The sequence below is a fragment of the Vigna unguiculata genome, chromosome 1 (genome assembly GCF_037176805.1).
Source record: "Vigna unguiculata cultivar grain cowpea cultivar isolate G323 ecotype 2 chromosome 1, ASM3717680v1, whole genome shotgun sequence".
In the NCBI taxonomy this organism is placed as follows: domain Eukaryota; kingdom Viridiplantae; phylum Streptophyta; class Magnoliopsida; order Fabales; family Fabaceae; genus Vigna; species Vigna unguiculata.
The window spans coordinates 25,847,110-25,863,220 of NC_140792.1; the positions used below are offsets into that span (position 1 = coordinate 25,847,110).

At 29.1% G+C, this 16,111-nt stretch overlaps 2 protein-coding genes and 2 non-coding genes across 4 annotated transcripts; all 4 read left to right on the forward strand.

Moving 5' to 3' along the window:
• Positions 1-2,805: 2,805 nt before the first annotated feature.
• LOC114164597 (translocon-associated protein beta (TRAPB) family protein) lies at positions 2,806-5,345 on the forward strand. The gene is made up of 6 exons (XM_028049326.2): positions 2,806-3,124; positions 4,033-4,131; positions 4,239-4,347; positions 4,424-4,495; positions 4,632-4,637; positions 5,007-5,345. Exons 1-6 carry the CDS (start codon positions 2,943-2,945, stop codon positions 5,121-5,123), a joined length of 585 nt encoding a protein of 194 aa, XP_027905127.1. The 5' UTR covers positions 2,806-2,942; the 3' UTR covers positions 5,124-5,345.
• A 3,816-nt stretch (positions 5,346-9,161) lies between these two features.
• LOC114165501 (U6 spliceosomal RNA) lies at positions 9,162-9,264 on the forward strand. Its single transcript, XR_003599722.1, has one exon. It is a non-coding gene; the product is annotated as a U6 spliceosomal RNA (small nuclear RNA).
• A 322-nt stretch (positions 9,265-9,586) lies between these two features.
• On the forward strand, positions 9,587-9,807 carry LOC114165457 (small nucleolar RNA U3). The gene has a single exon (XR_003599712.1). It is a non-coding gene; the product is annotated as a small nucleolar RNA U3 (small nucleolar RNA).
• A 2,547-nt stretch (positions 9,808-12,354) lies between these two features.
• On the forward strand, positions 12,355-15,624 carry LOC114192828 (replication protein A 70 kDa DNA-binding subunit A-like). The gene is made up of 14 exons (XM_028082652.2): positions 12,355-12,401; positions 12,761-12,901; positions 12,985-13,252; positions 13,331-13,406; positions 13,514-13,641; positions 13,722-13,821; positions 13,900-14,026; positions 14,095-14,252; positions 14,349-14,469; positions 14,558-14,728; positions 14,803-14,871; positions 14,953-15,021; positions 15,093-15,161; positions 15,249-15,624. Exons 2-14 carry the CDS (start codon positions 12,761-12,763, stop codon positions 15,447-15,449), a joined length of 1,698 nt encoding a protein of 565 aa, XP_027938453.2. The 5' UTR covers positions 12,355-12,401; the 3' UTR covers positions 15,450-15,624.
• The last annotated feature ends 487 nt before the right edge of the window (positions 15,625-16,111 follow it).

Here is a 16,111-nt window from a genome sequence, read left to right on the forward strand (position 1 = left end):
TAGTGTCTTACGTGATTGTGATTATTGTTGTTGTTATGATTATTGCACTTGCCCCCCCCAGAGGCGAACCAACGAAGGGACAGGGGGGAGCCGTGGCCCCCCCAACGTTTTTTATTTTTTTTTATTTATGTTATATGAATTTTTTTTTGTTTTTAATTTTTTAAATTATGTATAAGAAATTTAATGTTTTGGAATTTTTTAAATAATAAAAGTATATATTGGGAATTGATAAGAATTAAAATAGGTATTTTTTTTGTATTTTATAAAATATAACATTTAATGCTAATAAATAATAAAGCATAAAATTAAATGTAATAAAAAGTAAATAAATTTATTAAGATATTTTTTATTTTCTCTCTCACTGTTTTTTGAGTTTCTCACATATTGTATCCACTTTAGATTTTACTTGTTTTGTTTTCTTTTGTTTATGAAGAAAAAAAGAAAGTTGAACACAAATTCATTATTTTGTCCTCTCATTTTTGTATGCTTTCTTCTATTATTGAAGAGAAAAGTAATTCTTTTTTTCTCAATTGATAGTGAAATATTAGTTTAATAATTAATATTATTTTTTATCTCACGAACATTTGGTATATTCATTTTTATAAATATCGAAGAAAAAACAATGCACTAAGTGTTTTTTAATAACTGATTTTTAATTGTGACTTGATTATCATATATTTTTCTTTTATTAATTACGTATCACAATTTTTATTTAGATTATGATAAATTATCTTTTAGTATTTTTTTTAAAACATAAGTATATTGATGAAGAAATAAAAGAATAAGTTAATTATTTAAAAGTGATAAATGGAAGCTACTGTGATGAAGAAAATAGAAAAAATCAATCTTTGACAAAAATAGAAAGTCAATTATATCTACTTGATTGATTTTTTAATCTGTCTCGTCTTATTTTAACTCTTCTTGTTTCTACAACTATATCATAAATGAAAATTATCAAAATAAGATTGCAAAATAAAACGGAAGATGAATTTTTTTGCTGACGATACGATTATTTACATTAAAAACAAAATATAACTAAAAATTTTAGTATTGATTCAATTATTATTAAGTTAAATAATCTTACGGATCCATAATTAAATATATAAATTAAATATATAAATTTTAAGTATATTTTGGCACCCCCATAAAAATCGAGCAAGTTCCGCCTCTGTTTATGAACTTATATTCTCACGTCCATTTCCACCAAGAAGATCTCACAAAGCCTAAGTCCATATCAAATATCTCTTTAAAATTGTGCTATAGTTGTCCACATCAACACACATTCTAAAGAGTAATATTACAATTTTGGAATGACTATTTGCCTTGTATGGTCCAACACTCTTTCCTCGGTTTGTTGTTATAATTTCTATTGTTCAATAATGGAGAATTAAATCTCTGAGGATTGATTCTCAGAATCAAGATCAAACAACACAAATTGAGTTTTGTTTCAATTGTTCTTTGCTTTAAGTTTGTTCTTTTCTTCTCTAATTTTGATTTTTCTCTTTAATATCAATTTGTGTTTCTAAACTAAAATTCAAATTAGGAATTGATTGAATCTTAATTTGATAATTAAATTCAAATTAGGTTGAATGATATTGAGAATTAATTCACATAATTAGTTTAGTTGATTGATTGGATCAACTAAATATTCAAACTAGGATTAGATCTTTAGAGAACTATGATTTTTTTATTGTTTGAACATAAACCGTTCCATTTTTCTCCTCTTGATTTTGTTTTCTTACCTCTAATCTTGTTTTACAATTTTCATTTTGTGTTTTTGAATCCCTAAACTCCAAAATTAATTGTACATGAATAATACTAAAGATTGAATGCACAAAATTAGAAAAAAGAAGAACAGATTTGGAGTAAAGAACGATTAATACAAAAAATAAATTGTATTGTTTGATCTCTATTCCGTGAAGGAAAAACAAAAATAAAAAGAAAAATAAAAAAAGAAAAACTAAAATTATGAAAACTTTGCAAATGATCTAATTTTTCCTAAATATAGCATAATTAAGTCTTATATAATTTTGAAAATCAAAACAACTTATGGTCTATCATGGCTCAACTTATATTTAAAAATCTAATTATCTATAACAATATATAAAAAAAGATATATCTTTTTTAACAAATTTCATTATTTCAATTTTACCCTTAATTATTTTAAAAATTAATTATTTTATAAATAATTTATTTTTAACTATTACTTTAAAAATCTTTTTATCTTTAACTATTATTTTAAAAACTTTTTGGTCTGTGTGCATATTTTATTTTTCTAATTTTATATTTAACAACTATTTTAAAAATTAAAAAATATATTTTTAATTAATTTTAATTCAAATTTTTATAAAAAATAGAAAATGCGAACTCACTAGTAAAAGATAAAGAAAATATAGGAGTGCTTGTTTATAAATTTGCATATGTATTATTATCTATCATATTTGTTTATCCCAAAAATGTCTCAATCAAATAAATTAAAAGATATATTAAAAATAATTTAATAGAAATAAAGATAAGATATAAATAAATGTTTTTTCAAGAAATTAAATCAAAATTTTTTAATTTATTAAATATTCTTGAAAACTAATTTATTAGATCTAAAAACAAAAATGGAGGATATATTGGTCGTTAACACTTATTTAAGTGATTAGAATATCCATTATAATGATCTGATTTATATTTTTAAAAATAATTATTTATTATAAAATTTAATTTTAATTTGATAAAGATAAAAGATACTTGATGAAATATTAAAATATTAAAAAAAGTAACAATAAATCCAAACCAACCCTAGTATTCCAAAGCCCATCTGCCTTGCCCCAGATCACAAAACACAACCAAACCACATAAAATAAGATTCCCACGTTGTCTTCGGTTTCTCGCTCTGTGTCTCTCTCTTCATTCCGCATTGACTCTATCCCCCTCTCTAATCTACTGTGCTAATGGCGGATCCAATCTCGAAGACTCTGATAGCGTTTGCGCTGTTAGCTTCTTTGTTGCTGTGTTCACACGCTTCCTCTGACGTTCCCTTCATCGTCGCTCACAAGAAGGCCTCCCTCAACAGACTCAAGTCTGGTGCCGAAAGGGTCTCTGTTTCCATCGACATCTACAACCAAGGAACCTCGTACGCTCCGATCTACCACCAATTTTCCTTTTTTCCAATTTTTTAATTTTCGTTGTGTGAGATCCCAATTCCCCTTTTCATGCATGTCCTCGTTCATGACTGAATTAAAGTTTAGGGAATTTTAATTTTGTGAATATTTGTTCGATCGTGTCTGTGCTACTTGGCTGCTGACGAATGTTTGTAAAAATTAAATATTTGAGCTGGATCTTGGGGTTGCGGTATGGGAAATTAAGAAGAAGGGTTGTGTTTGATCAGCTTAGATGAAGTTTTCTGCGATTTAAGTTGGAGACTTTTTATTTATAAGCAATTTTTAAGTATATGGGGCACTCCACTTTTGCTTGTATGAGTTGGTAAGTGAAAGGAATAGTGATTTTGCTCTTAAGGTTTTGATCTGGTTGTTGACGAAATGGGGAGTTCCTGTACACTTTGATGATGCTTAATTTGATGTAAAAAACTGGTATTTGGTGGTTTGATTAGGGTTTGGAGGGTTTTCGGTGGTGCTGTCTGTAATTTTATGAGTTTGTGTTTCAAAATGAGTTGAAGTGCATGCTGTATTGCTTAGCGTGCGATGGATACGCACAGCACCTTTCAATTTGAGGTCAAACAATGAGAATGAACACTGAAATAGTGGTGAGAATGAACGCTAAAATGTGAAATCAAACTCATCGTTAACGTGAAATTTCTTGTATTTTATAGGATTGGGTTTAGTGTCTGTCGTGGACTATGGTAGGTTAGTAGAAAGTGGTGTCAATCCATGAGATTGCAATTCCTTCCTTGTCAACTGGTTGAGTTGTTGAATTTAGGATTCTCTTAATAAAAAATGAACAACATATTTGATGATGGTATCTATTTGTAACCTATGTTTGTTGCTGAATTTTACTAATCTGTTTCATTCTCCTGTTTCAAAGGACGGCATATGATGTGAGTTTAACGGACGATAGCTGGCCAAGTGATACTTTTGAAGTAGTTACTGGCACCACTTCAAAGTCATGGGAAAGACTTGATGCGTGAGTTTCCTATGTTTTTTCTGTACCTTCTTTTATTACTTCCTCTTGATTTTGCTCTGCTGCTTCTTTTTCCATATTCTCTTACAATTGAAATACACACTCTTCAGTGGTGGCATCCTTTCTCACACATTTGAGTTGGAGGCAAAATCCAAGGAATTATTCGCTGGTGAACCAGCTGTCATAAAGTTTCGTGTTCCCACGAAGGCTGCTTTGCAGGTTAATACCTGTTGTAATTGTTGTCTATTTTTATTTTTTGTTGTGAGAAACTTTTTTCTTATCTTTTTGCTATTAGGAGGCCTATTCAACTCCCATATTGCCTTTGGATCTTCTTGCTGATAGACCACCCGAGAAGAAGTTTGAATGGGTATGTTTCTTTCTTGTATGTTTGTGTATGCTTGAACTGCACAGTTACATGAATCAATATCAATTGCTTCTATTGACTGATATGTTTACCTTTTGTTTTCGGGTACTCTGACGTGGTTGGACCGCCGGTATCTCAGGCTAAGGTATGGACAATTATCTTAATCTCTCTATAATTGCAGTTCAAAACTATGCAAAGGACATTAGTTAACATGAGAGTTACCTATTTTGGTAGTTCATTTTGCATGTTACTGGTCAGGCATGATGACTGATTTGATCAGTTGTATCCAAGTACAACACAGAGCATAAAGTTTATCTGTTTTTTGGCTTGTTGCTTTGTTTTGCATTTGTCTCCCTACATAGATGTCTGATTCCTCAAGAAAATTATGCAGTTTTTATCATATTCTCAATGAAATTTACCTCAACCCCTTTCTTGAATGATAAATGTGTGATTCATCTAGAAAACAATGCAATCTTTGAGTTATTAGTTAATGTGAAACTGTTATTGTCCACAGAGGTTGCTGGCTAAGTATGGATCTCTAATCTCAGTGGTGTCCATCGTGGTGCTGTTTGTATACTTGGTAGCTTCTCCATCAAAATCTAGCACAAAAGGAAGCAAGAAGAAGCGTTGATGATTGGCAAATTAGTGCATTTGCAATCAGACACATGGGAGGATAGATCATGATATTCTGACTGCGGTCAGTTTTTACCTGGTTGTTAGACTTTTTTGAATGAATGGTTAAATGAGTTAGTGAGAGAAGAACAACTTAATTTCTTGACGGCATAGCCTAAACAGATGTTTTTTGTTCTCACTGGACGGAATGTACTTTTAGCTAGCAAAAGTGTTTAAATTACCTGATCTCCCACCTATTTTGCTTTTAACTTTATATTCTCATGACCTTTTTAAGTTCAATTTTCATGGTAAATCACTTGCTCCTTTCATGGTAGCTGAGTTTTGAAACACTATAATCACAAAATTAAAATGATGTATGGGTATGACACAGACCTTATGACTTTATTTACCCTCTTGTTACGTTTTTGTTTGAACTATGAAGTTTGGTTTTTCCTATGCTTACAACCTTCTTAAAATATTGATGTAAGAAAACTTGAAATAATCATTGTGTTGCATATTATTTCATGAAAAGCATCCTTTTTTCTTATAGACTGATACTCCCTGAAGCTTTTTGATTGTGGAATACAAGTTTTTGATTGAGTACTTTTTGGCCAACTATGCATTTCACGAAGTATGGCTAAAACTTAGATTCAATTGAAAGAGTATACTGTTAATTGGTGGAAAAATGTAAGTTAAATCGTTTATTACACGTTTACAATGAGAAGCTATTTTGGTATTGAACAGTTATATTTCATCATCTTTTCGCCAATTAGAATAAATCATAATGCCATAAAAGCTTAGAGTTACCCTTACGGTGGGTTTTGATAGGATGGAAGAGCGAAAAGATTGAAATCGAAGGATGGATCAATCCCATAAATAGTATATGGAACTATTTTTTTAGTTTTAAAATTATAAAAATAAAGATTTTTTTAAATATATTAATTATTAATGAAACAATATTTTATTTATTTATGCTTAATTTAAAATTTTCCCTTTTTTACTCATTTTCATTTTTTCCTTTTATATTTTCGTAACTCCTTTCTTGCCTTTTTTTATAGCAAAGTGAGAGATCCGGTTTTAATTTTTATTTAAAAGATAATAAGAGTTAAAGTTTTATTTTATGTTGAATATATCAATTAGAAGTCGAACTATTTAGTTATTCATTTTTAAAACTTTACTATTTCTATACATTAATTTTTCTAAACCTTTTCTGAATTTTTTCAAAGATTTTAGAGTTGATTTTCATCATTTTATTGGATAGCACTACTGAGAAAAATGAGTAATCAAAAACTTTTTTCAACAAATAATTTTTTTTTATAGATTAAGTTCATTTTTTCTCTACAATATATTTTCAAGCCTTTATGTGTTTAGGTTGAAGTTTGGACTCACAAAGTATCGTGAGATGAGGAGATAATGTTTCATTAAAATCATCATTTTATTTTGTTTTTTAATTGTTTCCTAAATGTTGGAAGTTCTTAGAAGTAATTTAATTTATCAACTACAGTCAACCTTAAAATTTGTAGATTGGAAGGGAAGTGTTTTACAAGTAGGGGGAGTTATTAAACTTAATTTAATTCATTTGATTTCGAAATAAAAAGGGATTGAGATTTTTAGTTAAAATTGAATATTTTAAAGTAAATTGATGTTGTACCAAATTGAGTTAGTTTTTGGAATTTGTTGAGTAGTTCATCGGTGAAAAAATAATATTGGTCTTAATTCGTACAAATTGGTTAGTTTTATGGACTAAAGATATGAAAATTTGTGATTTTTCTAATTTTGGTTAGATATGGTATGGGTGATCATTGACTTGAATTGTATATAATTGGAGGATTCTGGGTTATGATTGATTCAATGTTATGTTTGGGTTTGAAGTAGTAATTTTGAACTAGTAAGTGATATACAAATTTTTAATTGTTTTCGGAGTGTTAAATAAGGTTTCAAACTTGCTCATATTGTTGGAATTAATAAAACAGGTTTTTTTGTTGATTTGTGGTATGTTGTTATTGTTGTTACATTTCTTTATCTTTATGTGTATGTTGTGTGGTAGATTAAGAGCATTAGATGAAAATCTTTCCTATGTTTTTTTCAATCTAAGTTTTAATCCAAACTCTCTTATTTGTTAAGATATGTGTCTTAAATCTCCAACTCCACCTTCAATGATTTGCCCAAGATAGCTAGAGTGATTGAGATGATAGTTGAAACTTTACAACATCAAAGTGCCACTACAATACAATAATACCAAACCATTTTGTATCCCTTTGAAAATGTTAGTGTGATAAGAGAGTCAAAGATGTGGAAAGAACTTTTGAAGTTTTACGTTAAAAATAAAAGGTTACCTTAGATGAAGTATGATAATGTTTTATTTACTTTTAACACTTTAAGCAAAATTATAAGATATTGGACTTTTGCACTATTAAATTTAAACTAAAATTTTCTTGAATTAATTAAAGAAAGAAAACACCTTTATTCATATCTTTGAAAATATTCAATATTCTTTATATTTGAGAGAAACAAATGAGATAAACAACAATAATAGAAAAATAGTGATAAGATAAATAAGAAATCAAATACAGAATTATACTTTTGTCTAATACTCGTTCAAAATAAACTACCTTTTATTAGACAAATAAAAAATGTCATTGTTTTCTATTATCAGATTTTAAATGTCAATCGCAGATTAAGACTTGTATCTAATAAGAGTTTAAATCACTTTTCTTCTCAATATAAAAAATTGACACTAATAACGAATCTTATTTTAAGGTACCAATTTTTAATTTAAATGTATTTCAAGATTAATTAGAAGTTGATGTACTCATTTAAAGATAAAAAATGCTATTTAACTATATTTTGTTATAAAAATTAGGTTAAAATATTAATTTAATATCTATTTTCATTCGATTTTATCAATTTAGTCTTATTTCTTATTAATTTTGTTAAATTTAATCATTTTTATTAAATTATTTAAATAATTAACGGATGGTAAACGTGTATGTTACGTCTCAGTTCATAATTTTTTTTAATTTTTTTAATTTTTTAATTTAAAAAATAATGTCTACGAGATAATATTACGTCACTCAGCTATATATATAAAATTAAATAAAATAAAATAAATATTTTTAATTAACAAGTTCAGGATAAAATTTAAGTTTTATTTATCATCACTGTAACACCATGATTTTCATTTTTGTATCGGAAAATTTTCTAAACGCTGAACTAACCATATCCATGAATGAAAGTAATGATAATACGAAAGTAAAAATGTAAAATAAAAACGGATGAGGTCGCAATTAATTAATAAATTAAAGTGAAATTAAATGAATTATTATAAAATTTATGGAATGGGAAAAGGAAACTTCCATCAATTTTAATGCTTTGGATGATTGATTAAATCACCCACGAATCAGTCTTTTCATTTCTTTTCGGAAAGGTTGTAAAAAGTAAGAATAGTACTGATACTTTTAAAAATTCATTGGATATATTATTAGTGGGTGAGTTTTATATAAATTATGGTTTACAGTTAATTTTAAACATATAACGAATATTAAAATTATTGTAAAATAAATCATTTATAACTGCCATAATATAAAAACCAAAGATGATAAATGGTGATAAAGTACATAAAAGCAAAGCAAAATGACGACAGTAAAAAAAAAAGAAAAGCAGAGATGCAGAGAGAAAAAAATAAAAAAAAGGATAGCAGAAGTAAATAGAAAAGTGTAAAATGAAAAATAGGGTGCAGTCTGAGAGCAGAGTAATGATAAGGCTAAGAGGGCAGCTACGTTAGCAGTGTTTAGAGTGAAATTGTCTTACCTTATACTTGTGTTTCAAACATGCATTAAAAAATATCTTCCACTGCCCAAACAACTAAATCTTTTTACACCTTCTTCTTCTTTATTTCCTGTGGATCATGTTACACTTCATACTCTACTTTCCTTCCACCTACACCCTGTTACAGACCCACTCTAGTTTCCTTTCACTTACTTTCCGTTAGAGTCCCACACCGTATAGTTTCACTGAATGTTTAGTGTTTATAAAGATGCAGTCTGCAACTTTGCTCGTCCCTTCGGGGACATCCGATAAAATTGGAACGATACAGAGAAGATTAGCATGGCCCCTGCGCAAGGATGACACGCACAAATCGAGAAATGGTCCAAATTTTTTTTTCTTTCTTCCGAGTTCCTTTTATGAAGTTTCAGTTCAGGTTTGTTTTTATTTTCTTCATTTTACAGGGAATTCCTGTCTCTATTCTATGGTATGTTTGAACAAATAATGGATGTAGTTTCAACATCACGTCTGGCGCCAGATGCAACAAATAAATCCATCTCCTTTCCAACATATTTCCTTTCCACTTTTCACAATCAAAATAAATAACCTCATCCAAAGCATCTTCAGATTGCAAGTCCCAACAGGTACTATAGTCCCATATCGAAAGAGTTTTGGAAAGTGAATATGTTTATAAAGCCGGACTTCATACATCCAGTCACGACCTTACTTGAACAGGATCTGTTCTATAGGCTCGTACCTCTGTATCCTTAAGTTCTAAGGAGATAGGAACTGAAGTCTGGTGGATGAAACATGACCCTGTGACCAGAGCGTGATTAACTAGGATGGTCTTTGTTTCCGGACTGGACTCACCTTCCTCCGTAGAGGATCGTTCTCAGTTCTTCATGACCTGGGATGGTTGCAGGGTTGTCTGACAGACTCCCCCTTCTCACAATTTTTTTTTTCTTTTTTTCTCTTCTCTAATTGAAAACTGTTGTTTCAAAGATTAGAAACTTGTTATGCATAAAACTCTGTCCCTATGAAAATTGTGAAGAAATTATTGATAAAGAAAGGTGAAGAGGAACGAGAATACTCCTTTCAGACTATGTAAAATGATACAAACAACTCCTTCCCTTTGTATGGAGTGTGGAATGTGTTTGTTTTAACTCTTATACTTTCATATTTGCATTTAGTATTTTAAAATTCATTAATTAAATTGAAAATCAAGTATAATAATTTATTTACTACATCCATATTTAATTGTTATCTAAAGTAAAATATTTAAATTTATCACATGTTATAATTTGTATCCCTTAAAATTAAAATTAAGAGAGGGCGTTAAAACGAAAAATCACTGCAGGTGAAATAGTGTGGTAAAGACAAATTATGTTTGTGAGAAGTTATGCTATATAATTCATTAAATCTACCCTAAATTTAAATTTAAGGGTTGTGCTATTAAATTTTACACTTTTGTTTAATTTTTGGTACCCGACTTCTTTCATTTCATAATGCCAATCTTTCTCCATCTTTTTACTGCTTTTTTTTTCTCAATCAATATTATTTGAAAGGGAATGTTAAAACTAAACTTTAGCACCTCAGTAATGAAATTGGTGTTGCCTCCCTTTTAGTTTGTTTTCCTTTTAAATTCACGATACTTTTAATTAAAAAGGACATACAAACTTCATTAACGTATATTTCATAAGATTCGGGAAGTTAATGTTTTTAGACATTTTATCTGTTTCACATTCATGCGTTAGAGAATAATTGTACATAATTATTTGCTACAAAATATAAATTAATTAAAGAAACAAAAGTAAGGAGTGGTATAAAAAGTAGAATAAATAATAAAGCTAACTAAAGTAAGCAACTAATGTTCTAAGAGAAACATAAGAGTCGTCCAAAGTAAATGGTTGACTATAAAAAATAATAGAAAATTTGTTAAATAATTTACTTACTCCACATACATAACTATATCTTATCACTTAACGATCATTGTATAGTATTTTTAATTTCGTACAGAACTTATGTTCTATAAGTAATTAATTATAAGGTTTAAATAATCATTTGCTTCTAATTTTGGTCGACTTTATTCACTTTGGTTCTATTTTTGAAATTGTTTTCAATTCAATCCTACTTTTCGTTATATTTTTTCAATCAATTTCTTTTCGTTAATTCCGTCTAAATCGTTAACGGATATGAACAGTAACCGCCACGTGTCATTTTGTGATTTTTGTGATTTTTTTTAATTTTTTTTAATTTTTTTTAATTTTTTTTATTTAAAAGAAAATGTATACATGTCAAGCCCATATCATGTCACGTGTCATTTTTGTGATTTTTTATTTTTTTTTAAATTTGTTTTAGATTTTTTTAAATTTAATTTTTTTAATTTAAAAAAAAATCACGTGTCAAGCTAATATCATGCCACGTGTCAGAGTCAGTTTTTTATATTCAATTTGGTCCCAATATTTGTTAATTGTTTTCAATTTGGTCCTTTTTTTTTGAATTTAACATTTTTGTTCCTCTCCAAATTGAGACAAAATTTAATTTGTATATATTAAAATGCATATTTTTGTTAAATATTTTAATTTAGAATTAGAGTTAGTTTAAAATTAAAACGAAAAAAAAGAAATAACACCATTAATTTAAAATTTTAAGAGGTTAAAAATATTTAATTTTAAACCAACTCTAATTTTAAATTAAAAATATTTAATAAAAATACGTATTTTAATAAGAATATTCATATAACATTTATATACAAATTATATTTTAAATTATATTTTGTCTTTGGAGAGGAACAAAAATACTAAATTAAAAAAAAATAGGACCAAATTGAAAACAAATAACGAATACTAGGACCAAATCTACTATATATCTAAGAAATCTTTAGTATAGGTAAATTACTGGATTGGACATCTTATCTAACTGACACGTGTCTGAAATGGAGGGCATTTTCGTCTTTTGGATTAATTTTTTTTTTCAACTGAAGCATTAATTGTTGATTGATGGTTGCTACAGACGGAAGCTTCTGCATGAAGGCATTGCATTTGGCGGTGGTATTTGAATTTTTCTTCTTGCGTTAGGTTTGTTCAGAAACATATTGTGCTACTTTTTTCTTCTTCTTCAACACTTCATTGGATCTTCTTTCTTCTTCTTCATAGCAACGTAAGTTTCATTTTTTTTTTTGGTTGTTTATTTTCGTTGGTTGATGTTTGTTTGTTCTTCTTCTTCTTCTTCTTCTTCTTCTTTTGGTTTCTTCTGCTTTCTTCTTCTTCTCCAGTTTATTTATATATGTTTGTGATTATTGTTGTTCAAGGTTTGCAGAACCTGTTTTGTTGTTCATACTGACGTAAGTTATAATTTTTTTTTTGCCTTTTTTTTTGTTGGTTGATGGTTGCTTCTTCTTCTTTTTCTTCTTATGCTTTCTTCTGCTTTCTTCTTCTGTTGCTTTCTTCTGCTTTCTTCTTCTTCTGCTGTTTATTTGATTTTTTTTTTGTTGTTGAAGGTTTGCAGAAGCATTTTAGTTCTTCATACCAACGTAAGCTTTCTTCTTCCTTTTTTTTTATTTTTTTTTCTTACGTTGGCTTTGTTCTAACACATTTTTGCTTTATTTTTTCTTCTTCTTCGAGTTCGTTGCATGTTCTTTGTTCTTCTTCATCTTTCTTCTTCTTCGTACCAAGAGTTATTTAAGTTCAAAATTTTTTTGTACGTCTTTTTATTTTCGTTGTATTTATTTTTTTATCGTTTTTTTTTGTTGTTCTTCGTTTTTTTTTGTTGTTCTTCGAACAACTTTGATTTTATGTTCTTCTTCTTTTTGGTTCATGTGTTTTTGTTATTTTTAAGTTGTATTGTTTTTTTTTCCTATACAGCAGTTGACCTGTTATTTTTATGTATTAGATGGCAAGGAAATTTGATATGATCAAGGATATTGATGGAAAAAGGGAGACTTTGAAACTTGCTGTCCGAATTGTGGATCTGTGGTTTGTTGAGTCATGGGATTCAAAACGAAATATGGAGATGATTCTGACAGATCAAAAGGTAATGTATGTTTGTATTGTCATTGTATCAGTGTATTTTGTATGTGTATGTATTTGATGGTTATGGATGATTATGGTGGTCAGGGTGATGTTATCCCTGCTATGATTAAGAAGGAAGACATTGCTACGTGGGAAGACAAGGTAAAGGAAAGAGAAAGTTATATAATGCATAACTTCAAAATTCTCAACAACAGAGCTCAATATAGAGTTTGCGACCACCCTTATAAGCTATTGTTTATTGGAGCAACATCTGTACGACGACAACCAATTGCCAGTATTCCTGCAAAAGTTTGGAAGTTCAAGAGTATAAAGGATATCATTGATGGAAACTATTCTGCAGATTTGTTGGTTGGTAAGTTTTTCTGCTTGATTTATATTTGTTTTCTATTTTTTTGTTGTCTTTACTTACTATTTTGTTTTTCCATTTTAGATGTCATTGGTGTGGTGGATAATGTGGAGGAGAAACCAAGTTCCAAAAATGTTGTGTTTGACCTAAAGGACTTGAGGTTCAATTGTTTGTTTTGAATTGTAATGGTGTTTTGAATGTCACAGATTAAGTTGATTATTTCATTTTAATGGTGACTTGAATTTGTTTTTTTTTTGTATATTGTAGTGGTGCGTCAATCTGTTGTACTCTTTGGGATTCATATTGTTTGCGTTTGGTTAGTTATTGGAGGGAAAGTCGTGACACAGCTTATCCAGCTATTATTCTTACTCAGGCAAAGATAAAGGCTGCCTCAGGTTTCATCGTATTTGGAGATGTTTGTTATATTGATTAGTCTACGTTAAATGGAAATTTATTTCAATTATTTTGTATATAGGTCCATGGCCGGTGTCATTGTCTAATTGTTGGAATGGATCGAAGTTGTTTATGGGAGATGATATATCAGAACTGATTGAATTTAGGAAGGAATTTTCAAAGTAATAGTTTTATATAACGACTATGTTATTCTATAACTCTTTGTATTTCATAAGTACTAACTAATGTTTATTGTGTAGAACTACTGCTCATGAAATTTTCGAGGAGGGAAGCCAATATAGTGGATCTTCCCAGATTAGTCATGTTGATAGGTTTATGTATAAAACTGTTGTTAAGAGTGTTTCACAGATCCTGACTGTGATAGAGGTATTTTCGATTTTGTATACTTTTATAATCGATTTTTGTTATTATTAACCCTTCTTTTATTGTTGTAGGAGATTTCATGTGTTACTGTTGCACATACACTTAAATTTAATTTAGGAAATCATGGATGGAGTTACTTGGTTTGTAACTTATGCGCAAAAAGAACATATGAAGTTGGTTCTTTTAAGTGTTTGAATTGTGATGGTTATAATGAGTATCCAAAAATGAGGTTAGTAATAGTTGTATTGTGAAATTATGTTATTCGTCATTGAATATATGTTTTCGGATACAAGCATCTTATTTATGATTAAATATATGTTTTCAGGTACAAGCTTGAAATTCAAGTGACTGATGGAAAAAAGGTTGCTAACTTCATGCTTTGGGACCAAGACTGCATCAATTTAATTAGTCTTTCTGCTGGTGACTTGCGAAAGAAAATGATCAAGGTTGTATATTTTTTCTTTTCCATTAGTAATATAATAATGGCATAATAATACTCATTTGATTTCATCTTTGTTTTTTAAAATATATTAGGATGGTGAGGAGGATCCTAAGTGTTTTCCACAGGATCTAGACGTTCTTTTGGGTTGTACTTTGGCTTTCAAGGTCAAGCCACAAGGAAATAACCGACCTGCTTCAGTAATGAGAGTTTCAACTGATCGTGAAATCATAGGACACATTAGTAGTCTTCTTGGACAAACTGAGGTCGTTATTTTAATCTTTGTGTACTGATTATGTGATGTATTTTGAGATTGAACTAAAGAAATCAAATTTTGCAGGTAATGGAAATTGTTGAAGCTAAGGAAAACTGTTCTGATCAATCAGAGCTTCGTAAGGGCAAGTCCATAGTAAGTACTTATTAAATTGGTTGGTTTTGTTAATTCCCATTTTCATGTATTGTATGTTTTAATGTATATTGAGTTATGCAGGCAATTGAGGTTGGGAAACGTAGGAGTGCCAGTGAATCTGATGTCCATACTCATACTGGGAGTTCTTTAGTAAGTATTTTAATGTAGGTACGATTTGTGGTGTAATCAAGATTTATAATTTTAAATGTTAAATTTTCCAGGCATTGGAACTTGCTGAATGTGGTGATAATGCAGCATGCGACTTATCTGCTGATACTGATAGTTCATTAGTAAGTATATTATTAGATAGATTTAGTGTCTTAATTTTACTGGACAGTTTAAAGATGTAATTTGACTAAACATATGATTCATTGCAGATGTGCCTTTCTAGGACTGCTGATCTTGATCCGGATGTTGTTTTATGTGTGACGCCCAGAAAAAATCTTTCCACTACCAGTGACAATGAAGACATGCAGTATATTCCAGAAAATTTCATGGATTTTGATCTTTTGGAGGACCTCCCATTAGCCCAATTGTCAGCTACGAAGACAATGAAGATTATCAAGAAGGAGAAATGATATTTAATTTATGAAAGTTATGGAAATTATTGTAATTAATGTTGCTTAAGACTGTATGTTAGTTTCCTTAGAAATGTTTTGGCTCCTTCAAGGGATGCATTCGTCTTTCCTGTTTTGATAAATTGTACTGGGGAAACCTTCTTTGGTATTTTAAGGAGTTTTGGTTGTGCTTACGTTGAACAAAGTTTGAACACTTTTTGTATATTAATATTAAACACTAAGGTCGATTATAAAAAAAATTGTAACCGTCCAGAGGTTTATGTATTTATAGTCAGAATTCAACCTTTTATGCATTGTTTTAAGTATACTACCATAATGAGAATTAAGGAAGACTACCATCACAACGTGTTATTAATATTTCTTTAAGTATACTACCATGATACGCGTTGATATATCTTCATTTTGTTACATTCGAACCTATGCATTCAGTTTAACATTTTCATATATTTTTTATAACATATTATCTGGATTGATTAGACATGCATTTAATAAAGATACGTTGAAGTTTATAGAGCAGTAGGATATCATAATTCATTCAAGCAATCATCAAACCCGCATTTATTAAAGCCAAAAACGTGCAATAGTTAATGTTGATGGTACGATATTGTATTCTATTAAAGCAGTACATTTGATAATTGTTTCCTGCGCTACAAGCAATGTGT

Coding starts and splice junctions, on each gene's coding strand:
- LOC114164597 (XM_028049326.2), top strand. CDS start 2,943: ATGGCGGATCCAATCTCGAAGACTCTGATAGCGTTTGCGCTGTTAGCT. Junction 3,125..4,032: donor ATCTACAACCAAGGAACCTC/GTACGCTCCGAT, acceptor CCTGTTTCAAAG/GACGGCATATGATGTGAGTT. Junction 4,348..4,423: donor CCACGAAGGCTGCTTTGCAG/GTTAATACCTGT, acceptor TTTTGCTATTAG/GAGGCCTATTCAACTCCCAT.
- LOC114192828 (XM_028082652.2), top strand. CDS start 12,761: ATGGCAAGGAAATTTGATATGATCAAGGATATTGATGGAAAAAGGGAG. Junction 13,642..13,721: donor AAAGATAAAGGCTGCCTCAG/GTTTCATCGTAT, acceptor TTTTGTATATAG/GTCCATGGCCGGTGTCATTG. Junction 14,253..14,348: donor AATGAGTATCCAAAAATGAG/GTTAGTAATAGT, acceptor ATATGTTTTCAG/GTACAAGCTTGAAATTCAAG.